This window comes from Epinephelus fuscoguttatus, linkage group LG8, assembly GCF_011397635.1.
Source record: "Epinephelus fuscoguttatus linkage group LG8, E.fuscoguttatus.final_Chr_v1".
Taxonomy (NCBI): Eukaryota; Metazoa; Chordata; class Actinopteri; order Perciformes; family Serranidae; genus Epinephelus; species Epinephelus fuscoguttatus.
In genome coordinates this window covers 26,801,545-26,828,461 of record NC_064759.1, presented here as the reverse complement: position 1 = coordinate 26,828,461, position 26,917 = coordinate 26,801,545, and the positions used below count along the sequence as shown (strand labels likewise).

The 26,917-nt window shown below is 40.8% G+C and overlaps 1 protein-coding gene across 1 annotated transcript; it reads left to right on the top strand.

The window, feature by feature from the left end:
* Positions 1-5: 5 nt before the first annotated feature.
* Positions 6-15,311, top strand: scgn (secretagogin, EF-hand calcium binding protein). The gene is made up of 11 exons (XM_049584278.1): positions 6-173; positions 611-681; positions 3,681-3,773; positions 6,977-7,066; positions 9,012-9,068; positions 9,375-9,452; positions 10,263-10,318; positions 10,850-10,895; positions 12,194-12,253; positions 13,377-13,445; positions 14,636-15,311. The coding sequence occupies exons 1-11, from the start codon at positions 104-106 to the stop codon at positions 14,765-14,767; spliced, it is 822 nt and encodes a 273-aa protein (XP_049440235.1). The 5' UTR covers positions 6-103; the 3' UTR covers positions 14,768-15,311.
* The last annotated feature ends 11,606 nt before the right edge of the window (positions 15,312-26,917 follow it).

Sequence of the window (26,917 nt, the reverse complement as noted above, 5' to 3'; positions counted from 1 at the left end):
AAGAAAGCAGACTGCACAGTGCATCACAGCTCGTCACTTACTGTAAGTCCTGGTTGTCTCTGCATGTTCAGTTGGACGTCTTACTTTGCCTTTCTTCATTAAAATGGACAGTGCTTTTGATAACCTGGATGCAGCTGGTTTCCTGGAGATCTGGCAACACTTCGATGCAGATGGTGAGGACACTTGATGACATGTTTTTATTTTTTTTTCTACAGAATCATGCCTACTTCATCATTTATGTGCTAGACACAAAGTCTGTCCTTTTTTTTTTGGTGACAAAATTGTTGAAGGAAGTAAGTGAAGATCTTATCACGTTAAATATTCTTGTCATTGCAAAATAGGTTAAAAAATGTACAATGTCACGTATATGCTGTATATTCCATGCCTGAGAGGGGCTCGATGCAAAAATAAAAGTACACATCAACAAGAAGCAGAATGACTTCACGCAGGTCAGAACTCAAAATCTAAAAAAATAATAATAATTTGGCAAAGATTGAGTCATTTGGTGACTTCTTCTGAAGTTCTCACTCTGTATTTGAATTTTGAGACTGAGACTGAGACTTGCCTCATCACTTTTACAACCCAGGGACTTGTCTTTTTTATTCAACAGATAATGGCTACATTGAGGACAAAGAGCTGGATGACTTTTTCCGTCACATGATGAAGAGACTGGGTCCACAGGTAAGTCAACTTTGGATGAATTCATCCATAACTTCTGAAAACAGTGGTAACAGCAGTTCAATACAGTGCATGTCAAAAATGGCTCATCAGACACAGACACAGACCTGCACTGGGTCAACCTATAGTGCATGCTACACCAATGACAAAAAAAGGAATAGCAGTGTTCTCAAAATAAGATGACACTGATTTTACTATGAAATTTGTCATTAAATTCAATTTGGCATACAATGGTAATGTTAGAAGCTGCTGGTCAACATCAAATGTTGGATCAGCTTCTAGGCTGGGCTGGGCAACATATCAGTATTGTGATATAAGACTATATATCATTTATTTTATCTTTTCCTGGTTTTAAAGGTTTTTATTACAATAAAGTTATGTAATATTCTGAATGACTGTTCCAGCTGTTTTAATATTTGCCTTTACCCACTTAGTCATTATTCCCACACTGCTGATGATTATTTTTCCAAATCTCACTGTGTAAATATTTTGCAAAATCACCAGTAGTCAACCCTATAATATCGTTGCAGTAATATTGGTATTGTGGTATGGTTATATTTGTTTAACTCCACATCACCCAGCCCCACTTATGCAATACATTTTGGCTTTGGCCACAACACTTGTGATCTCTGCCGTGTGGGCAGCTGAACCTCGATGCAGTTATCTGGATGGGTGGGGTGACTAACGATGTAAGGCGCAACACAATTAAAGAGCTCTGGTCACTGTCAGAGGGAAAGTTCATCGCCAGTTGTAATGGAAAGCCAAATGGGCGGACGCCTATTAGTATAGCTTCGGTGTGTGTTTGCCCGTGTGATTGGACTCCCTCGGATACTAATGGGGTTGTACTAAAGCAAACAGACCACCGACCACATGTCACTTTGTCTCTCTGGTGTTTGCTTTCCATCATAAATGCCCCCAGGATGAGTACTGTTGTGTATTTTTCAAGGCACAGTCAATGTCTATTACATTATATGCAGCCACTGGGTGAAATTAACCCCATGGTGCCTTTCTGTCTTTTTGTCTGTCTATTTCATCTGGTGCAACATATCCAGTAATTTTGCAGATTTTTCATGAGTGAATTAACACATTTTCAAAAATGAATTTGCATGTGATACACTGAGTTGTCAGTAAAACCAAGAGAATACATGAGGTTGCTATGCAGTGTGCATAGTGTACATTGAGTCAGATTTTACTGTATGCTTTTAAAAACTTATGCTTAGGGACTGTTCTGTATTTATCAGAGGAGGGGTGTGGCTGGTGTGTGACTTTATTTATTTTTTTAAATATTGAATCTCCTCGAAGCTACAGATATGTTTTCCTTGAGCCTCCCTGAGTGACTGGGGGAAAATATATGACCCTTCATTTTGGAGCCAATGCAACGAGCAAACAGCACGGGAGTGAGAGTTATCACCGAAACATTCAGCTAGCCTAATTTCTCAAGTAAAATACAAGTGTGCGCGCACATCGCAGAATATGGGTGCATGACAGCCACCATCCTACCATACAAAACAAACTTTGATGCACCAATTTATAGCCTGAACATCGAATTGTTGATTGTCCTCAGCCTATCAGCAAATAAGATGGCATTTGCAGAGGGCAGTGGCCGGTGTTTTTTGTTATGTCACATAAATTTTTCGCCGGCTAAAAACCAGGGCTTGAGCACAAACTTAAATCAACGAGCAGTGCAAGAAGTATACGATGATTGTTTGGCAGATGGGCTCCGTTATCTCACTGTTGTGTGATGAGATCGTTAGTAGCAGCCCATGTCCCAGTGTCCCGGAATCCCAGTGTCTTAGCAACCAGGCATCCCAGCGTCCTCTAAGCCGACCCCCCACTCCCCAAAAGAAACACAAGTCCCTCCTGAGTGCCTAAAAAAATATTTAACATGCTCCCCCACTGCACCCCATCCCCTGCCACCACTACCATCACAGGTAACAGACGGTCCCTTAGCAACAGCACACTACAGGCACCAAACATGAGACAGAAAAGCAATGCTGAAGATAAATAGTTGCTTTTCTGTAATGAGCAAGGACCTGGCACCTGCTAGTCTGCAGCCTGTGTGCTCTCCGCACTACATGAAACGATGATTCAGACGTCAGCACCTCAGATCAACAGGTTTCTATAGCTACAGTACAGCGATGGGGGGGTTTGCAAAGAGACACCGGATGATCAGCTGCTAAATATGTTTTAAAATAACTTCAACAGTTGAAAATATTCTTAGGTTCAGTTGTTTCAAGCTCTTGTCTGAGAAGAAGAAGAAACTGGTCTGCACAGGAAAAGGAAATGTGATTCTTAAGTCAGATAAGCACGCCACACACAATATCTTTGTAGCGTTTTAATCTCCATTTATCCTTAGTTATAATCTGCTACAATATGTCCATATGCTGCACTTCATCACGTTTCATGAGTGATAGTGCTTCCTGACTCATTATCTGTAGCAACGTGGTGTGGACTGATGAAACGATGTCATGCAAGACTTCATATATTCCACTGAGGTGTTTATAGTAAGCTGTTTGCTGCAACCAAAGTTGGTCAAGGCATGGACTAACACACTTTAGATGCATTTAATAAAACACACAATAACAACATTGTGTGCAAGAAAAATTTCATCTCATCTTAGATAAGTGCACTACACTCTCTGTCCTTTGTATTACAAAGACCAAGTAGAGCAAGGACATGTAGAGCGAGCTACATAAATCCTTCACAAGCAGTACACCCTGGGTTGAGAAAGCAAACCTTGAGAGAAAAAAAATCGAAGATCAAAGGAGTATCCATGGTGACATTGCTTAAAATAACTGTGACTCAGCCAGTTAAGTGTTTGTTCTTCAATATCATGTTAAGATTTTCAAAGATATCATTTGGAAAGAAGTGGTATAAAGTACAAGTTAACTGTGTAATATGCCCCATCATATACTGTATCATCATCATATCTGTGTCCATTCTAACGGAGGCTTTAAGTCAAGAAAATCAATGTTGTGTTTTAACCTCTTGTGTCTCTATAGGAGAAAGTGACTGAGGAGAGAGTCCAGAGGCTGAAGCAAAGGTTTATGTCTGCCTATGATGTCACTGCTGATGGGAAACTACAGATTCATGAGGTACTGCACAATTTCTGTGTCTGTGTCTCATTCACTTGCCAATTATGTCCTCTCAGACTAAACACAGGGTACTTTATAGTGATTAAAGTGAAATATCAGTTGATAAAATTCTCCCTAACATCATATCAGTCCAGAGAGTGACTATCATATGAAATTATGCCCGCCTCGTCTCTCTATCTGCACCCTGAAAACCCTCTCATGCCAACTTCCTCGTTATTCTATACCATCTTCCTCTTCTTCGTCCCCTCTCTTTCTCAGACTCATCTATTCCGCCCAACCCCCTGTCTTTCTCTGCAATGCCTCCCTCTTCTTCCTCTGCATAACCTCTTCATCTTTTATTTATGTCATGTCTCCATAACAATGACCCAGCTCGTACAGAAGAATGGAAACTCATTTCCGGGACTGCTGAGGGTCAAGCCATCCTGTAGTGAAGAGACAGCCAGATGAAAGCAGCACTCAAACCATTTACCTAAATTAAATACCTGACAATCTATTGTATATACACACAGTGTGCACTGTGTATGCAATATAAATCTGATCCTAATGGAAAAGAACCTAATTGTCTTTTTGGTATCCCAGCAGGAGTCTTGTTTGTAATTAATGAAGGTTGATTCTCAAATGACTTTTTGATTGAGTCAGTTTATTGAATTAAATCAAACTTGACTGACAATTTAACAGGCTGCGTCTGTTTCCCAGAAATTTAAAGCCATATTTTGATGACATCGCTCTCTCGGTCTCCACTCCTAGTAATTGATGTGGCTCTTGGCACAGCGGCGGTGTTTCATCAGAGCAATGAAGTGCATTTTCTGTTATTCTGGAAAAGAATCTTGTACCCATTCATTACACCAATCGCTTAATGCATTGCACCCACAGACCCCAAATGCTTTGGCTCTTACTCATAACGAGGAAAAAAAAAAAATCAATACATGTCCGCCAATTACACTGATTTGTAGTGGCTGATGCAGGAACGATGTAGTCAAACCTCGTTGTAGCTACACTCCCTGACGACTTAGGAAGCACTTGTTTGGCTTTTTCTTTCTGGATTTGCTACCCATGTTTTCTTTTTTTTCCAAATTTTAAAGTCTGTATACCTCACTGTGAGGAGCTCATTGGAACATTCGGTCTTGAGCAAAGCATTAGTTCAGGTAGGAACTCAGTTCACATCCCAGCTACATCAGCTGATCTCAAGCAGCCAATCAACTGATGAGCAGCTGATCGATAGAAGGGAGTCAGCTAATAGATCACATGATTCCTTTCTCTGCAACCAATTGGCAAATCTCATTCAGGGTTGCCTATTTAAACTGCCTGGCCTGCCTACTGTTGCTGCTTCCTCTTCAAGCTGCTTTGCAACCTGCCTCCACCCCAGCTCCTCCTTTTCTTGTTGTGTGTGACTTATCAGTGTCATTTCTGTTTGTCATTGATGCTGCTCTGTCCTGTTCCTGGGGAGTAGTTGTTCTGCTCTCCCCTTATGCCTTTCATGTAGGCGCATGGAAGGGCAGAGAGGTGTGCTCTCTCCAGCTTAGGCTCTCCATGTAGGCACGTGAAAGAGGCTTTCTGCATAGGCCTAAGGAAAGGCAGAGAGGCCCCAACAGAACCATACAGCCAAATATAATACTGCAACTGGAAGTAAGGTTTTCCTTGACTCAAGTGTTCCTGACTGAAATGTTTTCATGGGACTTACTTGATGTAGCTGAAAGCAGTAGCTAACACTGTCATTCTAAGATACTGACAGAAACTACACTGTACAGTACCATATTTAGTGTGTTGATTGGTCATTGATACCCAGTCTGCCTAATAAGGTCATACTGCATACTACTCCATACTGCCAACAGTAAGAATATAGGCTTATGTATGCTACACATGTCTCTGCTGACCAGTTTTTAACTCCAAAGTAAAGAAAAGAACTTGCCTCATACTTCTGCCTCTGCTCTATAAATAGCTCCAGAAAGGAAGTTAACGAGCCTATCACAAAGTCAGAGTATCCTGTGTGATAGCTGCATGGACTGCTGTTACTCCTCTAGTTCAATACAGTGTGACTGAACCATGGGACACACTGTTCTCTTACTATCACAAAAGGTAAATCCGACAATTATATCAATCTAAAAGCGTAACCTACTCACTTTGCATTGCCTCATTAATGCAGGGTGTGCAACTGTACAACACACCGTGCATATATTGTACAACTGAATTGACATGCTCTTGCAGGGACTGTTTTAATCAAAGATGCTTAGGTGGGTGGACACTTAATGAAATGAGGGTTTCAACCTGTCATCCATCAGTAATCTCCATAAAACTGTATACAGTCTGAATACTAACACTCTGCAGGTGTGTGCCATCCTCTCACATTACACCACAGTAGGTGCTGTGTATAGGCTATTTGTATATTGTTTAAAATGTATCATTTATTGCGAGCAACTGCCAACTGTTCTATGCATGACTATAAACTTCAACCTCCAATCAACAGATAATGAGATAATGAATTAGCGCTACTGTACATCGCTGACACATGTTGGCTGAAAACACCCAGCAATGGCAAGTCTTTTTAAAGTGTGCCGGTCAGCGTTTGTTTCCTGGACGCCTTGCTCCTCTGGCATCACAGCTGGTGCATTGCGCTTGATTTTTCTCAGAGTTCTTCATCTTTGTTACACAAACAGCTGCAGTATCATCTTGTTTTATATAAATACATTGATGGGCCCCAGTTTAATCTGCTAATGGAGGGCTGATACTATTAAAAAGGACACACAAGAGAGGAGCAACATGAACTGGCAAGGAGCCAGGAGGAGCCGGAGTATGGTTGGTCATCCAAATGAGAATAGAACAGAAACTCTTACGTGCCTAGCCATGCAGATTGTTTCAGCTTGCAGAGGTCTGCTGCCACCATAATACAAGGGTGAATGGAAAGAACAAGCATCTTTCCATATCATCAGGATACAGGCCTCACTGTCAGTAGTTTAATTGGATCTGTTTCTTCTGTAGAGAGTACAGTAGTTCTAATAAAAATTGAACCCTGATATGATTAAAATTGCAAGGCCTGAACAGATTATACTGAACTGCTTTGGAGTTTGTATGTATGACTTCTGTAAACTTGGTGGTAACTGTTACTCTCTCCAAGAATAAAACGGACAAGACTTGAAGAGATGGAAAGCCTCATGCCATTATTACTGCTTTCTGCTCTGACCTTTGCTCTCTGTCCTGCTTTCTAGTTGGCCAATATGATCCTTCCCGAGGATGAGAACTTCCTGTTAATTTTCCGCAGAGAAGCTCCTCTGGACAACAGTGTTGACTTCATGAAGGTAAGGTCACAGACCATACCGAATGGATTCTATTTCTTTAACTAGAGATTCACGTGTCCTCCTGAATCTAATGTTGTTTTAAGTCCACATTGATGTGTAGCCATGTCAGCAGTCAGTTTTAATAGTGGAGCAGAGCAAAGTAAAACAAACTGTGATGAAGGGCAATATTAAAAAGACGGGCATTTAGAACACTCGATAGCACCATCTGTCATGTCTACAGTGCTGGCCATTGTTGTTACTACTTCTTGTTGGTTCTGGTGCACTGCTTGATAACAGTGTCATTAGTCCCACCCATGGCACTGATTGGCTAATTCACTCTCCACACGGCGTCATTGGTTGTTGTTTTATTTTAACTGAGAAACCGCTGTCATGTCAATAATAATGTCAGACAGAAATTATTTTACTCAAACTCCATGGTGTGGGCGGATTCAAAGCTCTAGAACCAGGCAAGTGTAAATCACACATTTCATCATGACACAATATTCAATCAATTCTTTGGACAACTATATGATGTTTGATATCATAAAGTCAACCACAATGCGATTTTGATTTGATTCAATTCAGGGGCCAGCAATCGATATGAGATGATATCGGTAAATATCCTCATTGTCTTTTTCTTGGCTGCTTACCGTAGTCTGTCTGGCACTATAGGCCGCTAGCACTGTTTGAATGTTTAGGAAGGCAGTGTGCTTGGATGGAAGTGGTGACACAGATGTGCCGTGGGAATTTCAAAATAAAGGTCTATCTTAACGCTATGTATCGATGTGTTCACTTTGCTTCAATAATATTGTATCGTTGATCCAGAATTGATCCAGGTCAGTGAATCGTTACACCCCTACTACAGAGGTATACTGATAAGCCAAGACAGGAATAAAGTGACTGCAACTGCAAAGTCATCAAAATCAGTCATCAAAATATTGTGCTTGAGCAGTGACTTACTGCGTCGGACACAAATGAAAAAAGCTGTCCTTTAATGTCAGCAATGATACGTGGCCGGTCGCCGTTGTAATTTAAAGGCACCCAACAGTGTTGGGGAAACTCAGCGGAACAAGAAGGAAAGTTAAGGCAGCAACAGTCTAAGTGGGGCAGGGGGGATGGGTGGTGGATGGGTCCAACAAACACCACCTGGTGTTCACTTTAAATAAGATTATAAAGCCAAACCTTGTTCCTTTTTCCTAAACCTTGCCGTGTGTTTTGTTGTCTAAACCCAACCATGTGTGTTAGTTGTTGAAGGAAAAACAATGTCAATTTGCAGTGTTGTACCAACGTAATGCCTTTATTTTGAAAGAGACTGTATGTAAATTGTATATTTCCTGTGAAACCAGAAGTGTATTTTGAAAGAAGTCAATACATGTAACAGGCAGAACTTGACACTGTGTCACAGAACGTCAACAACAAACGCACCCAGGGTACCTTGCACGTCATATCTGGACATGGAGTCCATGACCAAACGTCCACATGTGACAAATGAGAATGTGTTGGCAGCTGACTATTGTTGCTTGTCCTCACCAGTTTAATTATTTTACAGAACTGCTTATTCCCTGGTGTACATAGACACAGGCCAGATACTGGACGGTTGGGACTCATAAACGTGTCACACATGAGTCCACCAGACAGATGAACCAAATTTACATTTTCAAGATAAATAAAGTTTTAATTTGAAGCTGTAATTCAGTTGTTCTTTAATTCTGAGCCTTTAACACAAACTAGGAAAGAGATCAGCTGATCAGTTCTAAGAAAATGATAATGGCAGGTAAGATGCAACACAATGCAAAACAACACAATAAACAGCATATTTCAGCATTACAATAAAACCACCAGCTGTGATGTCACTTTGTATACATGCATACTTTGTTAGCTGTATTCCAACTAGGTCAGATTCACCCATAACCACTGTGCATTGTATATGAGCATTTGCCAAGTTGTCCTTTCTTGCCCACTGCAGATATGGAGGAAGTATGATGTCGACTGCAGCGGCTACATCTCAGCCAGGGAGCTCAAGGTAAAGTTGTCACACAACTGTCACACAGTTGTCAAACCCACAACAGAACCAATGACACATCTCTTTTCTGTGCGAGGAACAACCTTCAGCAGTGGCATTTGTACAGAATGACTGTAACCCACAGTTACCATTTCCTGCTCTGTCATACTGAGACGTTTCTCCTCCTCCTCAGCACACAGTGTGCTCAAATGAAGTGCTACATCCTTCGGTTTGTAGATTGTGCTGGTGTGTTGTGTGTAATTGTGTTTTACCCACTGGCTTGGATTGTTTTGTTGTCTGATTATGAAAGAAACTTTTGTCTCTTAGGCTTTCTTGAAAGACCTGTTCCAACAGCATCACAAGGAAGTGCCATCGGACAAGCTGGACGAGTACACAGACACAATGGTAGTGATACGGTTCATTTACACACAGACAAACACACATTCCAGAGCAAAAGTCCCTACTTTTTCTAGTTTTAAAAGAATTTGTTTGAGCCAGGTGTCCATGCAGTTTCCCTTGCAAAGTGTTGACAGTTAAGTGTATGCTAAACCTTTTACTTTGTTTACCCAGCATGCAGCTTGATTCTGATTGTGAGCAGGAGGCTCTGTAGCATCTACTGTAAGTAGTAGTTGTGTAAAGCTGGTTCAGACCATCAAATCCTACATTTTCCAGGTAGCTTGCAAGTGCTAGTTAGGTTGCTGTCGTTACGTCCGTTATTGTTACACTCTATGGATACTGTACATTCATTATAATGGAAAAACAGTATGCAACAGCTGTTCTTAAAATGTTATTTTTAACATATTTATTTTCACAAAATAACGTTGTGTAAGACTGAAAAGATTTAAGCAGCTCCAGTCAACTATTCTGCCAAAAAAGGCTATTGTTCAGAGGGACTTTTCACTTGTGATATCTTTTCTGGTGTTCTTATGCATATTCCTGCAACTGTCAAAAGACAGTGACAAAGAAAGCAGCTTGTGTTTTTTTTATTGATCTGTCTCCCTGACTTACTTCAGTGGAAACCTAGAGTGTCACAGAGACTATTTCTACTATTCACTAGATTTCAGTTTGAAAGAAATTGGTTCACACTCAGTGTCAGGTCACGTAATGGAGTTAGAGTTACACTTGGTGTAAAGAAATAACAACAGTACAGATGAAGAGATTCACAGTCGCTGAAGTTCTTCTCGTGTTTCTCACTACATCCTCTTTTTCTTGCAGATGAAAATCTTTGACAAAAACAAGGATGGCTGTTTGGATCTGAACGACTTGGCCAGGTGCTTTTCAATCTGTAAATTATAATGCATTACTCAATACATGACAATTGGATAGCCACAAAAGAAAGATTTGATAATTTGTTGCCAAATGCTAACATCTCAAAAATGACTGCGTTGGTTAGCCAGTTTGCATTTTGAGACACAGACACACAAAGAATATGGATAAGACATTTTGATGTTGCTTGATAGATTATTATGCTTGGGTTCCCCCAGACCAGCCTAGTCCCTTCTTTGTGGAGTTTGCATGTTCTCCCCATGTTAGCATGGGTTTTCTCCATGTCAATGCTGAGGTTCGGTTAAGTGTTGACTCTAAATTTCCCGCAGATGTAAATGTAAGTGTGAATGGTTGTCTGTCTCAGTATGCCAGCTCTGATATAATCTGGTGACCTGTCAGTGTTCACTGTTACAGTCATTTCTAAAGTCATACCGTACCTTAAATTTCTTGCAGAAGAAAGAAGGTGTCAATTCAACCATTTTTTTTCTCTTTGATAACTCGAATGCTTTTAAAGTATGTATTTCCTCCTCAACTAGGATCTTGGCTTTAGAGGAGAATTTCCTGCTCCAGTTCAAGATGGATGTAAGTATGCTCTTTATCTATTTCTTTCAAGTAGAGACAGACAACTTTTCAAACTTTAGCATTTCCAAGTGGTATTGCAGCTGTTGCGAAGACAACCAAATCACTTTCGGTTTTCCTCAGAGCCGCGCCTTGCTGTTTTTCTTTTGCCTCTTAGAGTTCCCACAGTTAGTTCAGTTGTTGGCCATTTCCACCACTGGGGATTACAACTGCAAAAGCATTGCATTTATCCTCTTTGGTTGCTGTTAATAGTTACTTATAGCCACTGGGGAAAACGTGAGTGCTAGCCTCTTCCTGTTTTGGTTGCATAATGGCTGATGCAATTCAACTGTGCAACGTATTGAGCTGTATATTTCCCAGGAGATCGTACCCTGTGGCAGGCAGAATTGCAAAGTGAAAGCGAGGCTTATAGGGAACCAATGTAAGCACAGATGGTGTCAGTATTCTATAGCTATAGGGGCGTCGGTAGCTTAGTGGATAGAGCGGGCGCCCCATGTACAAGGCTGTTCCCACAGCGGCCCGGGCTCGACTCCAGCCTGTGGCCCCTTGCTGCATGTCACTCCCTCTCTCTCTCTTCCCCTTTCACGCTTGACTGTCCTATCAGTTAAAGGCTTAAATGCCCCCCCAAAATATTGTGCAATCAGCATCTACTTCAAGATAAAGCAAAAAACTTGCCTATTTCCACTTTGCAACATTTTAATACAACCATGACTAAAAGTTGTCGAAATCCGGGCAGTGACTTGCAGCATCAGACACTGACAAAAAAAGCTGTCCTTTAATGTCAGCATGATCACCATTATAGTTCAATGGTGCTCAGCGGCATCGGGGGAAACGCGGTGGGACACAAACAAAAGATAAGGCGACAAAAGTCCAAGTACGGTGGGTGGGAGGGGTACTGGGAGGAGTGGTGGACGGGTCCAACAAACGTCGACTTTCAGCCATTGTGTACCCTAAGATTATAAAGCCAAAACCTGTTCTTTCTTCCTAAACCTAACCACATGTGCTAGTTGTTAAAGGCAAAAAAAAAAGTCAATTCGCTGTGTTGTACTGATGTAGTGCATTTATTTTGAAAGAGACTGTATGCAAATGGTAAATTTCCTGTGAAAACAGAAGTGTATTTTGAAAGAAGACAACACATGTAACAGGCAGAACTTGACACGGCGTCCCAGAACGTCAACAACCACAGGGTACCTTTCACATCGTATCAGGACGTGGGAAGTCCATGACCAAGAGAATGTGTTGTTTAAGTTACATTATTTTTATCTAATTTCTCTCCAACAACCTTCTCCTCATGTCCCAAGGCCTGCAGCAAAGATGAGAGAAAGAGAGACTTTGAGAAGATCTTTGATCACTATGACGTTGTAAGTACAATAACACACTGGGTGGGACACAGATGAATTCTTCTAATTCGTAATTCCTAGGAAACTATGTGGGAATGTAGACAATTCAAGGAGCAACCTCTGAAGTACGATCTGTTGCAGTTCTGGAATATTTAACAGTACTTTTAGTTTTTTTTTAAGTAATAAGGGTGCTGGCAGCTTTCCAGACAAGGCAGATATAACCTCCACTAAATGATTTCCATCCCCAATTAATCACACTCTCAAATTTACATAATGTGATAGGGCGTCCAGAGGAGGACTTGGTACAGCAACAGTCAGTCCAATTAGCTCCCTTACCCCTGTAATGAAACATAATAAAATAAAGCACCCATTATGTTGTCAAGTCACTCTCTGGGATGATTTAACTCTGTCAGACTCATTCACAGTACAGCTCCAGATAGGAGTCAGAAAGTCCCTACAGGAATCACTAATAAGCTTCCTCTACGCTGTAAAATCATGTTTATGACCTTGTCTGTATGTCAAGTAGTGCATGAACTAATGGCTTGTTTGGAAACCTTTTTATGTTGCCTGCACTTAGTTTGATTTTTCAGAGGAGTTTTGTGAAAAGTTTCCTGTGGTCACTGTTGGCTACCAGTCAGTCATTTTTCACACCAAGGCTGCTTTTTTAAGCCCTTAAATTATCGGCACACCAAGCGGCACCTTTGTCATGTTATTGATTGTAGCATTAAAAGCCTTGGTGTCATGGCAAGAAAGTGATATCTCATTTTGACCCCACTTGAAACTGCTTTTAAGGAAGAGTGTTTGTAGAATTACGGTGAGGGAGGGTCAGGAGCATCATGTTTTCCCTGCTGTGTGCGACACTGTGGCGCTGGTGTACTACTGCTTCTGATCAGACTGTGTAACCTGAAGGTGAACATTTTAAATGAATCTAATTGAGCAGCTATGATTAACAGGCAAACAGTCCAAGGTGCTTACTAAGGATATCACCAATGCATGCTGGGAAGTGTTCCAGCTCCACCAATAAACCAAAAGAAAATGTCCAGAAAAAAAGATTATGAAATAACTGACTGAGTGGGATATAAATTAGATGAAGTAATCCACACTCTTTTTTCTTTCTTATTCTGTCTCTTGCTTTCTTGTTCAGAGTAAGACCGGAGCGCTGGAGGGTCCTGAGGTGGACGGCTTTGTCAAAGACATGATGGGGCTGGTCAGGGTAAGCATGTCACCTTTTCTTTGCAAACATCTGACATTCAGATATTAGTGTTGTTTACCAAAATATAAAGTGTATCTACATATATGCCCCAGTTATTCCTTCTCCATTTCCTGCACACATAGGGCTCAGTATCAAACCTAAATACAGTTTGAGTCAATGACTGTATATAAAGATGGACGACGTGTCTCCACTTCCACTTGCTGTACAAAAATGAAGCCAAAATATCTCCAATATGGGCACTGCCTCTTGTAAGCTGGTCACGCCATTCGGAGCCAGAGTCTGTGCAGTAGCGATCGGGAAATGGAGTATGGAGTTCCAGCCCGTACAAATGTCCGACTAATTGTGTGCTGTGCCACTGATTGCGGGCACACACAGCCGTCAATCATGACATTAGAACCCCTTTTTTATAGCATCAAATACCTAACTAAAACCAAACTTATCAGAAAAAAATGAACACTTAAACAATCAGTGTGATATGAACTACCTAACATGATCTGTGGGAAAAGGTTTTTTGAGGGGTGCTTCGATTTTTTTTGTTTGGCCCATGTCCCAAGATAACATTGAGGGGGCGTGGTCTATGACCAGTGCTGCAGCCAACCACCAGGGGGCAATTGCGATGTTTTGGCTTCACTTTTGGGAGCTATCAGGAGTTTATCATGAGTGCATGCCAAAATAATCACAAATAGGAATGACAGTTAATCATTTCACTTATTTTTTAAGCAAAGACGGATACTCTCTGATATCAATCTATCAGATGTGAGGATGCTTTTCTGTAGATTATATTTCATAGACAACTGTATTTTGGATTGATGGTCCAATATAACCATTCTGAAGATGCTGCTCTGGGCTCTAGAGAACCATAATGAGCATTTTTCATTAAGTCTTTGGCATTTCATATACACAAAGGATTAGTTGATTAATCAACAAATTATCAGTGAACTACTCAACAAACACACAAACACATCAAAGTCAACTCCAATATTTGTGACAGTGATTTGTGATTTGAAAATCAAAGTGAATTCATGTTATTTAAAATCTTTACTTGGTTAAAAGTTGAAGAGATCACAGTTTTTGGAGCAGGTATTACTTGAGTTTGATGGGTGTGGACCCATATAAACACTGGCAGAGTGTCCATTACTAGCTATAAGTATAATGCCTTTCCTGTCTCCTCTCTCCTTTGTCCTCTCCAGCCCAATCTCACCAGTTCTGAGCTGGACAAGCTGCGTCTTGTTCTGCTGCGTCACTGTGATGTCAACAAGGATGGAAAGATCCAGAGAAATGAGCTGGCTCTGTGTCTGGGAGTCAAACCTAAGCTTGGTTAAGAGAGCTGTATTATCTGATTGTATTATGAAACACTGACTCTGTATTCGTCGTGTAGTCAGCACTGGTAGGATGTTGTGTTTTAATCCGGACCAGTCTAATTACTGGGTTATTTAAGGTCAGTCTTAATAAAGACTTATTTGATCATGAAAATGATAGAAACATAATTTGATATTATGTGATGGAAATACATTAAATGACTGTAGATCTTCTATGACTTGAAATGACAGTGTTTCTTGTGCATGTTGTAAGCCAAAAGAAAAGAATGAGTTGTGAAAGATTATTTGGCTGTTATGATTGTGTCTGTGCTGTAAGATTTGCGATATATTAATCAGTTTGATAGTCTGAAAACATGTTTTTGAAAACATAGAATGTTTTTCACTGTAATATAAAGTTTTCTTCTTTTTGTTTGGTGCTGGAGTTTGTTGGCCCTGATTGATGTTTGGTCATTTGCATGTTTCTCTGCTAAAGAAGGCTGAAGTACAGTATGTTGTAATTTTACTAGAATGCGCTGCAGAGGAAATAAAGTGAAAATGAGCATGTTGATTATCCTGTTCTCTTTATTGGCTACTGTAATTTTGAATATAAGAATAAAAGTATCAAACATGTCAGTCAAAATTTAAATTAACGTTAATTTAATTTGTTTTTTATTTATTTACTAACTGTAGGAAGTAACATTTTGACTTGATGATACAATAAAATATACATAAAACAGAGGTTGGTATTAGTGTTATTCCTAAAAATCTTTGATTGTATCTAAGAGTGTTCATCACACTGCACTGTACATCATGACTGGTCGAATGCAAGGAAGTAATTAACATAGTTCCTTAGATTTCTCATTCTTTGTGCAACAACCAAGCAGCAACCTCAAGGGTGAAAAAACTGCAGTTCCTCTAATGACCACTTGAGGCTGTCCCTCACCCATGTTAAAACTTAACAGCAGAAATAAACTTATAATGACTTTAATTGTTCTTTTATCTCAGACATGTGTTAGGATGTTACATACCTTGACATGTTTCGGCGGAAACTCCTATATAATTTATTTTTTATTTTATTTTTTATATAATTTACCCGTTTACATTTTATTAAGGCTTAAAGTTGACAGGTTGTGACAGTGACAGGCATTCTACAGATAGTGTCCTCGGCTTCTCAGTCAGATCAACCCCTTGCTCCTCCCAAATATGGTAACATATGGCTCCAAAAAAAATCCAGGATGGCAACAGACAAAATGCCAAACTTGAGGCTTCAAAATGGGAGTCCACAAGCCAATGGGTAATGTCACAGTAGCTATGCCATTATTTATTATCTATGGCTATAACTCATTAAAAAACACATTGCCATGGCAAGGTGGTGCGGTGAACAGCATTGCCTCCTCACAGCAAAAGGGAACCCAGTTGCACCCAACTGAGCTGCACCCCAAAAAACCCCAATACGGCTAAAATGCCTGAGGCCAAACCTGCCAAACCTGGGGCTTGAACCCCAGGGTGGGAGAGCCCCCCCTGTATGGAGACTGCATCTTCTACTTGCTTTCTCCAGGTACTCCATTCTCCAGGTACTCCAGCTTCCTCCCACAGTCCAAAGACATACAGGTTAATTGGTGACTCTAATTTGCCTGTAGGTGTGAATGTGAGTGTGAATGGTTGTCTGTCTATGTTTTAGCTGTGATAGTCTGGTGATTTGTCCCACCTCTTGCCCAGTGTCAGCTGTGATAGGCTCAAGTCCTCTCACAACCCCCAACAGGATAAGCGGTTACGGAAAATAAATAAATGATAACACATTCATTCATTCATTCATTCATTCATCTTCTCCGCATCAAGCCTTGCCCAATAGGAAATGTAGAAAAGTACTTTTAAAGGGCTTGAGTTACTTTTCTCAGGGAGTAACGTTGGAAGTACTTTTAAAGTAACTGAGTTACTCTACTCAGGAAGTAACACAGTAAAGTAACTGGTTACTTTTTTTTAAAAAAGTAACGCAGTAACGTACTTTGATTACTTTTAAAGTAACCCTTACCCAACACTGAAACTTACAAAAACATTGCATGCAATAGTCCACCTTCCACCTCCTCTTCCCTCTTTCAATCATTTTATCTCACAAACACATGCAGCGGAGCTAAGTCCACCAAAGTCAGGTTGAGTGATTGATTTGCATATATCCTGGTTCTTCAAGAGGGGGTCCGTGACCCCTTTAGGGTCTACAGAGTTACTGCAAGGGGACCAGCAAATTATTGTTACATGTTTTGGGAATATGTGGATAATTATCACCAAAGCTTTGAAGCCACAAAAATAGTGTTTGTAGTACCGCCTTAAATCTAATAGAATATAATATGACTTTGGTGACTGGAAATTACTAAATATGAATCAAAAACTTTCAACATCTCTTACAGAAAAGCAAAGCTCCTGGTTATGTAAGCTTGATATTCTGTGGACCAATATAGCTTCAGGGATGACGAGGTGAACTAAGGCTTTAATATTTGAAGAGCAACTGAGGTCATTGTGACCCTTCTCCTGTGAGATGCAACAAGCTGACAGGGCGAGTCTTGTTTGTTAAGTCAAAGCCACAGAATAAAAACCTTAAGTAGATGGAAACACTTTTGGCCACTAAAAGGGAGCTAATGGTGCGGACCTAAAAGCTTTACTCTCAGACTGCCTGATTGCCCTTCCAGTCACCACAAAGCTGTTGTGTGAGGGCTGATCTTGTCTCTGTCTCTGTCCTTGTGTGTGTCTGCGTATGTGTGTGTGTGTGTGTGTGTGTGTGTGTGTGTGTGTGTGTGTGTGTGTGTGTGTGTGTGTTTTTGTGTTCATCAAACTGAGAGGCAACCCTACAAACAAACTACTAACAAAAAGAGACTACACTGTGTGTTTATGTACAATAAATAGATACACTTGTGTAAGTGTTTGCATGTGTGTATTGTGCTTTAGAGTGAAGGGCTTATGACTGTGTGTATTCGTGTGGGCAGAGCAGCTGCTACACAGCTGCTGCAAAGCAAACAGTTTCCCATTTAGGCTGAAAGCTTCGGTCTCCGCTGTATCACAGGCCTCATTAACACTGGATGGTCACTGTGGTGCAGGGGCAGGAAATTTTAGTGATATAATATCTGATAATGAGGCAAAGTTGAAGCACTCTAATGAAGGCAGAATCAATAACATTTTCTTTCAATTGCCAAACACTTTATTTTTCTGTATATAATCTAAGCAGGAAAAGTGGAAACAAGATGAGCTGCGTTCTCTGATTGTTTTCTGTTCTTGTACATTTCCTGCTGCATTAATGTCCATTTTGGATGAGTAACAGTGCCACAGACTGAATCTGGAAAATGTTATTTGATTTCCTTATCCTTTGTTAGAATTTCCTGATTGTCAGCCTACCAAGAGGATGTCATACACGGACAGTCTTTAGCCCTCCTGAGCCCTGTTGTTAAAGAAAGTCAACCCTTCCCTCCTGAAAAAACAAGTTTTACCCATCCACATTTTTCCTGTTTAAGTAATTTCCAGTCTAGAAAATTGTTTCCATTCATTCAGTAGCGACACAGCCCTTATTGGACAGCCCTGAACCTGCTCTGAGCTTCTAAACAAGTTATCAGGCACTTAGGTGGGACTAAATCTTTAGGTAATGATTTATATCTCTGTGTTCAATTGCTGTCACATTAACATGTGCTTCACCTGAGGCTTTACAGCTATAGCATGTGATCTGTTGTAGGTGAAGCCGGGAACATGACACAAATGATGCAAAACCAAGAAAAATTAATGGGGAAGCTTCAGTCAAAACAAGAGGACACACTGTGTTTAACCTTTTGTAAAGAATTAAATGTGCATTGTGTGCGCATTAACCTTTATTTTGCGCTATGTTTTTGTATTATTTTGTGTGACTCAGATCTTATGTGTATGTATTTAAATGTCAAGTATTCAGTTGTGTAAATTGTGTGTATCAGAGAGAGACAGAGACAGAGAACCCCTCCCTCCAGGCAGAGTATCATTTAAGCCTCACATGGCTCACTGCTGCCCTCTAGTGGTCAAGATGAAGTGTTGCAGTTCTTTTCCCCAATTTGATCTCAAGAGGGCTGGGCCACTGAAACTACTGCATAATAACCTATAAATATCATTCATTCATTCATTCATCTTCTAACCGCTTCATCCTCTTGAGGGTCGCGGGGGGGCTGGAGCCTATCCCAGCTACATCGGGCGAGAGGCAGGGTACACCCTGGACAGGTCGCCAGACTATCGCAGGGCTGACACATAGAGACAGACAACCATTCACGCTCACATTCACACCTATGGACAATTTAGAGTCACCAATTAACCTAGTCCCCAATCTGCATGTCTTTGGACTGTGGGAGGAAGCCGGAGTGCCCGGAGAGAACCCACGCTGACACGGGGAGAACATGCAAACTCCGCACAGGGATCACGCCCGGGATCGAACCGGCAACCCTCTTGCTGTGAGGCGAGAGTGCTAACCACCACACCACCGTGCAGCCCCCTATAAATATCAGTCCCTTCAAATGTTTCTTTCATCCTGAAAATGTTCATCTGTTTACCAAACTGCTGAAGAAGCAGGTTAAGTCACCCCCTCCTTACAATCTGAAGTTTTGTCAGTGCCTCAGCAGCATGGTTCCACTAATATTGTTTTAAGACAGAAGTCTGACATGTTGACAATATTTTGCACAATGTTCAATATCCTTAAATGTGACCATAGAAAGTATGTATTGTTATTTCTGATAACTGTATTCTGGTCAGAATGGGAAAGCCTCTATGGCAGTATTTTACATGAAGTATCTGCTTACTGTTTAAATTGCTCCTGAAACCTCTCAGCCTTCACATTAGGTGTGCAACATCATCTAGAGGACTGGACTGGACCCTTTGGTGGGCCGGCTCTGGCTCCCGGGCCATATGTTTGACACCCCTGATATAGCAGGACTTGACAGTAATGGTTGCCAGGCTGCCAGTAGCAACCATTTTGAGAAATTAGCAACCAATTCTTGCCCTCTGGTTTACATCAGTGGCAACCATGTTTTAGAATATAAAAAATAAGAACAGCAAACAGTCAAACGTGCACCCCCAGATAAATGAAATTTGAACCTTTGTTGCAGTAGTGATATCAGAATTGGAATTAGCTTTATTCGCCAAGTGCGTGTGTACATACAGGGAATTTGACTCCAGTAGACTTGCTCTCAATGAACTAGAATTGACAATAAGAACTCAAATTTAGGCAAGAATATTTAAATAGTGCTGTTAGAGTTAGAAGTGGAACCAGACAAGGCTGTATGTGTGTTAGTGTGTTTATTTGCACACACACAGGCATCTGTTTTAGAGAGTGGCAAAGCAAATAAATTTGCTGAATGCAGGGTGAAATGTTCTACTAACCTGTCAACATCACAAATAAATGTGCAAATTGATTCAACTGACAAAGAGCCACATCATCCTGAATCAAAAATAAAAAGTAAATTTGTGATTTGTGGACGACTTAGGAGGCACATATGTCACACATCAAGTTCACTCATTAACTGATAACTAAGGGGATTTGCATAAAACACACAAGAAAATATGTATGTCCCCACATCTCATTTGTATTGACCGTTAAACTGTTAAATAATAGCTGGCTTGCTGCATGAAGCTGGTATGTGCCTTACTGTGCTAACCTGAGAACAATAAGTAGTTACATTTCTAAAAGGCTGTGGCACCAGGCTCCTTGGAGGGATGGACCACTGACCCCTGGTTCCTTTTTTCACCTCTGTTCTGTCGTCTTCTTCTTTTCTTCTATGCCTCCACAGCATTCTCACTGAGTAAACAACAAATAAGAAAGGTGCTGTAAATTGTAACCCTCTCTGCCCTGGCTTTAACGCTGCGTTTCTGCCCCTCTCCTAGGTGAAACCTAACATTCCCATTCCCAAAATGCCAGCGCTAAATGCAGTTCACGGGACCTATAAGTTGAATTGTAAACATAATTCACAATGTATGGATCTGCCAGGTCACCGTGCCACTGGTTGCCATGGTTTTGGCCGTGCACCTCGACGACCTTTTAAAGAGAAGGTCAGTCGGGGAAAATGTGTTTTGGCACAAGAACTCACTGAAATTTCAATTTCTGTTGTTGTTGCTGTTAGTGAATAACCAATAAATTAGGATACATCACAAGTTGGCAGACATATTCTGCATGTTTCAAATGTTTTGTAGCCGCAAACAATGAATTAGAAAATTACAATCTTACTTTTGTAATACTTCCATTTCTTTATTCTAGACTTTTTTGCATAAATGAGATGCCAGATCTTGCATACACCATATTATACACAATATTACAGTCTGCTCCATGAAAGGAGTAATAACTACAGAGACAGTGAGGGCTACAGGTGTTTACAGCTCCTTTTAAACAGTTTTTCTGTAACTAACATAAAGTGTGTGTACGTCACACAGCACATAGGCACTTACAGCCTCTAAACTGAGTAACAGGGACCTGTATTTGGAATGGTGTTGGGTCAAATATGTGGCCATGGTGTTTTGAGTGTGACGCCCTGAAGTCTCCTAACTTACGTCACTTTCTATACAAACTGGACTTCCTTATGTGGTTGACAAACACTGTAGATTTACAACCATTGCCCTGAACAAACCAGGAGGCAGCAGTGGATCATGTGAGAATGCGACACAGCCTCAGACCATCTGGAGGATGTATTTGAAACAAGCGCTGATCTGAAACGAGCAATAGGCAGCCAATCTTTGATATGACATTTATGGAAAAGTCCGTCTCTAAATGCCTTGTATGAATCAATTAACAGGCCAAGCAAAATTCTGTGATAGTCGTTAATCTCGAAACAAACATTAGACTCCAAAGTTCAAGCTGTGATTTGACCCTCCCTTCCAGGATGAAATATTTGTGTTTCATCTCTCCAGTCAGACCTCCCTGGGATTGTTCTGTTTTCAGTGCTCTCTGTGCACGGCTAAAAATAATGCCTGTAAAAAAAAAAATGTGGCCATAAATTTGAATATTTTTGTTTGTTTTTGTAAGAGATCTCCCCCAAGTGGCAGCCATGTGTTCAGTTCTTCAACCAAGAAGAAGTTCAAACAAACATCAGTGTGGAACAGATTCAGGCCGTCCCGTGACACAAACTCACAGAGGCTGAGAGGAACTTCAGCGACAATAAAGGGAAGATTGTACATTGTTTGTAAGCCTTTAGCCACTGGTACCAATAACCAATAAATGTGAAGAATACTTCGCTATACTTGTTAGATGTTTCCACAGAGAATACAACACAATGTCCTGACTAAACCTAACATCTCATACACACATGGCCCCACTAGATTTTCCATCTTTTGTCCAAACCTGTCACACTTTGAACAATAAATACGACCTCACTTTATGTCAAACACATTTATACATGATTCTGAAACTTTTTTTCCATCTATAAAGTTTTGGGAACATTTTTCCACATCTGTCAAAAGCCTTTAGAGAGTTGTTTGACCGAGCAGCAGTGAAGAAAATGTGGCGTAAGCTGCTGGACACAATCATCTGCAACATGAGGGAGAAGAAAAGGGCAGAGGAGGACAGAGGTAACATTAGCCTATCTAGAAATGCACAATAGCAATGCTCAAGTTTACAGTAGAGTGTAATCTAATCGCTGCACAGTATCATTTCATAACTCTGGTTGCCATGGTACCAAATGCAGGACGCAGGCAGAGAGTGGTGACAGCCAGGAAGGTAACTCCAGTGGAGAGAAGTAAGACAGGAAATGTGTTTTTATATTTTGCCTCGAATTTTCACAATGAATAGGTTACTGTGTGTCACAATTTTTTGTCTTATCACAGAATAGAAAAACAGAAATTGGCGTGGTTGCACAGAGACCTTGAAGGTCCAGTGTGTAAGATTTAGGGAGAAATATTATAGGCAGAAATTAATATATCATAGTAAGAATCTTTTTTCGTGTATAATCACCAGAAAATAAGAATCATAATTTCACTTCCTTACAATTAGCTGTTTACCTTTACCTACATATGGAGTGGATCCCCTTCCACCGTGTTGCACAGCCATGTTTCTACAGTACCCCAGAACAGACAGACCAAACACTGGCTCTTGATAGGGCCATTCTGTGTCGGCCACCGTAGTTCTCCTACACCAGGGGTTGGCAACCCTTACTATTAAAATCCATAGTCCATAGTTAGCCTTGCTAGAGAGACTCCAGGCTAGCCACGCTTCTAAAGTTTGGTAAAATTTAGAGGAAAGGCAGGTCGTAGACATATGACGTTAATGAAACATTAAAACATTTTTTAATTTGATGCTTATATATGTATATACACATTTTTACAGTTGTAGAATGCAATAACCACTTTAGGCCTACAAGAATGACAAATAAAAATCTGAATGTTGAAGAGTAACCATCATTCATTTCCTTATAATTTTATGTCAAAGCCACAGAGAGCCTGTCAGGAGGGTCTAAAGAGCTGCATGTGGCTCCAGAGCTGCAGGTTGCCTACCCCTGTCCTACACGCTTGGCTCACAAGATAGGTTAGGTTGGTTGCAATCTGCAACTTCACCACTAGGTGCCACGAAATCCTTCAAACTGTACCTTTAGTTAAGGTAGGATACCACTCTCCAGAGCAATACAGAGCTGACCACCTTTCACAAGGCCATGCTTGTGATTTTGAAGAAGAGCGCTATTATTGAAAAGCATCTTAGTCCAGAGCCAGTCTGACAACAAGTTGCACTGACACAAGCTGGACAAAAAAAGCTGTAACAGCCTGTAATGCACGCACATAGGACAGACTTCTATTTAGACTTCACAATTCTATAAATCTGTTATTCAAATAGTAGAAAATTTTTAGAAATCTTTATCTGTATGTGGATATCAATCATCAAAACGTATATACAACAAATATATTGGAGCTTCACCAACACTGGATTTTTGGGATGTAAAGCAGCTTCTAGATTTTGCCAAACTGACTTCCTCTCCACCACGTAACCTAGAAAGAGGACAGGCTACACAAACACACAAGAAGCAAAACTGAAGCACCTCATTCACACAGCTAGAAGACTGAAACCAACACATGGAGGGAAGGTTGGAGAGAGACAGAGGAGCTGAATCTCCTGGAGAACGGAGATCCAGGTTCAGTGTGTAATATGAGGTCACGGGACGGCTGTTGGTCCAGCACAGAGAGTGAGGGAATGAGAGGAAGGCACACAGTGGTGCTTCTGGGACACAAACAACAGAGATTTTTGGAGATGAAATGGCTTTGAGAGGGTGGATATTTTTATCGGCAGGACAAACAAGGACTTGAGCTACCAGGCTGAAATTATACTTGAAGGCATGGCATAAACTATAGTGTTCAATCAACACCTGTCTGACAAAGTCTCATGATTCTCTAATAATTCCCACTCACTGTCTGCTCCTCTGTACACAAGGTTTCCATCAGATCTGTGCATCCATTCTGACACAACATGAAGCTTTTGACATCCTTATGAAATAAAACCTGAGATTGTCTCCATAGTACGCGTTTTATTAGTGTAACTTCCACATTGCATCCATCCTCTGCCGCCCACCATAAGACACATCTGCCTCTGTCCCACTGTCTCAGCTCATGTATAGTGGCGTGCAGCAAACAAACCCCGAGTGAGAGATTTGCGGTGGCCTCCCAAGCTGTTTAACCCACTTCCTGACTGCCACTTGGCCAGCAAATTGAAAAAATAAGGAGCACTGAATTTCATCCGTGAATCTGTGGGGGGAAGTAATGTAAACTGATGATGTGCATGGGAGTAAGTAAGGTAAAGAGACGGGTTAGACAGGGAGAAACAGAACAAAAAAAGACCAGCCACGTTCTTTCTCAGAGCATTTCAATTCTTTCTGAACCCAACCAGAGCCTCGTATGAACTCGCAGTCAAACACAAACTGTCTCAAAACAATCCCTGCAGCACCATCTGTGATACTTTAACTCTGGTTGTATATCCCATTAAGCTGACATTTCCATTTTGTGTCTAACAACAGGGACACATCAACAGTGATTAAAATTCCTTTCGGAAGATATCATATGTTCTGTAAGCCAGTGATGGTGTGATGTGGAGTTACGTGCCTAAAGACAAGAAGCCAATGTTTAATGATCTGAAAAAAATAATATTTGGACTAAAGGAAATGCTATTTTAGCCATGTGGAATGATTCAAGCTATTTGTCTGGGTTTCCTTTGGAAGAGCACTGATCAAATTCGCTCCGATCCCTGGTGCAAAACTCTTTGATTTACTTTAGATGTAATTCTGCAACGAACAAAGTGCAGAGGATGAGAAGCACTCAAAACACATCACAGAAGCATGTGAAAGAATTTAATACAACAGAGGGACCCTTTACCCAAACTGAACTCTGTATGTTTAGGAAGATATGATGTCATGCAGGACGTCAGCAGCTTTTCTGCCATGCCATGTATGTAATGATCAGACAGTTATTACAAATAACAATCTGTACTTGTAATTAAATCATTCTCTGTCAGGTAATCCAGTCATTCTGCCAATATTGTGCTGTGCTTAATACTGTTTGGCTCCAAATATGACTCGTCCCAGAGGGTTTTCAGGTGCTGAATGCTGTTGATTTGTACAGAAAGTTATACCACAGACATTAAAATGAAATACTTTGAGGATGAAGATTAGGGAAATAAAGCAAAAGACTTTACAATAAACAATGATAACTAAATGACTTACTGAATTACAAAAACATCTCTTACTCTGAACATTACCTGACACAAGAAGACAAGCTTCTCAGCCAGGATTTTATTTCACCCCAAAATATTTCAACCAAAGCCTTTTCAGCTGTATCAGACTGATGTGATGTTAATTGTCCATCTCCCATTACACCTGCTGAAACATAAATATGTGTAGTTCCTGAAAAAAGCAACTTCTAAAAATGTTTTTGTTTGCATTTGTAATAAATTGAGCTTGTTATCCAAGTTTTAGTCAGCAATCGCTGCAAATATGAGACCTCAGACAACACTGCTTGGCTGCTGAGAATAAATGGATAACTAAACAATCAGTAATATGATTTTGTATCTCTTTTGCCTAAATACTTTTGCTTCCTCTGAGTTTATCTGTTCCTGAACTAATACTGTGTCTTTCAAGCATGGATTCATGAATGAATATGCCTCCAGGCACTGGTACCAACAGAAATAGACTCAATAAGCTTTCTCCCAAAATCCTCAAAAGGAATTTTTCTCTTTCATTCAAATGAATGAATATTAATGCTACAGCACTGCCGTCCCAAACTATAAATGAAAGAAGCAGAACACTGATCAGAAACTATAAAAACAAAGGCAACTTCAGTATCTGCTCATAATGAATGTCAACGGAAATAATAAGACATGCACTATTTTCATTCATTCATTCATTTTCTGTAACCACTTATCCTGTTAGGGGTCGTGGTTGTGCTGCAGCCTATCCCAGCTGACACTGGGCGAGAGGCGGGGCACACCCTGGACAGGTCGCTAGACTATCACAGGGCTGACACATAGAGACAGACAACCATTCACGCTCACATTCACACCTACAGGCAATTTAGTCTCCAATTAACCTGCATGTCTTTGGACTGTGGGAGGAAGCCGGAGTACCTGGAGAAAACCCACGCTGACACAGGGAGAACATGCAAACTCCACACAGAAGGGCTCCCCGACCCTTAGTTCGAACAAGGAATCCTCTTGCTGTGAGGCAACACTGCCAGCCACCACACCACTATGCATCATTTTATGTTTAATATTTCTCTCTTTAAGTTCCTCGCTGTGAATAATAGAAGATGTCATGGTGAAAGGCACAAAGACTCCACCTACTGCGCCACACAGACAGTCCACCACATGTTACTGTAGTTACTGTATGATTTGTCCTAAAAACATTAATGCTGTTGGACAGTCAGTGTAAACTAAGTGCAAATCATGGCAAGCTCTCAGTTGTGGTGTCAAGTGTGTGGCCTGACCACTTGGCCCTACAGCAGAGTCCAACTACAGCTACCAAGCTGCTACACTTACTGTTAGTGAAAGGCTCTTACTGTATAATATGTCTTTGTTTAGAAAAGAGCATGTGAAACCTCAATTTAAAGTGGTACTAAAGGTTTCATGGATGAGGGCTATTCAGGGCATAAACAAAAGATGAGTGTGATAAAAACACAAGGTATACGATCACTCGTGCTGCCACAGACCCCCTCTGGACACAC

What these genes read in the sequence shown, in the direction of transcription:
- scgn (XM_049584278.1), top strand. Translation starts at nt 104, where the DNA reads ATGGACAGTGCTTTTGATAACCTGGATGCAGCTGGTTTCCTGGAGATC. An exon ending in ACAGTGTTGACTTCATGAAG is followed by an intron (nt 7,067 to 9,011) that starts GTAAGGTCACAG and finishes TGCCCACTGCAG; the next exon opens with ATATGGAGGAAGTATGATGT. An exon ending in ACGAGTACACAGACACAATG is followed by an intron (nt 9,453 to 10,262) that starts GTAGTGATACGG and finishes TTTTTCTTGCAG; the next exon opens with ATGAAAATCTTTGACAAAAA.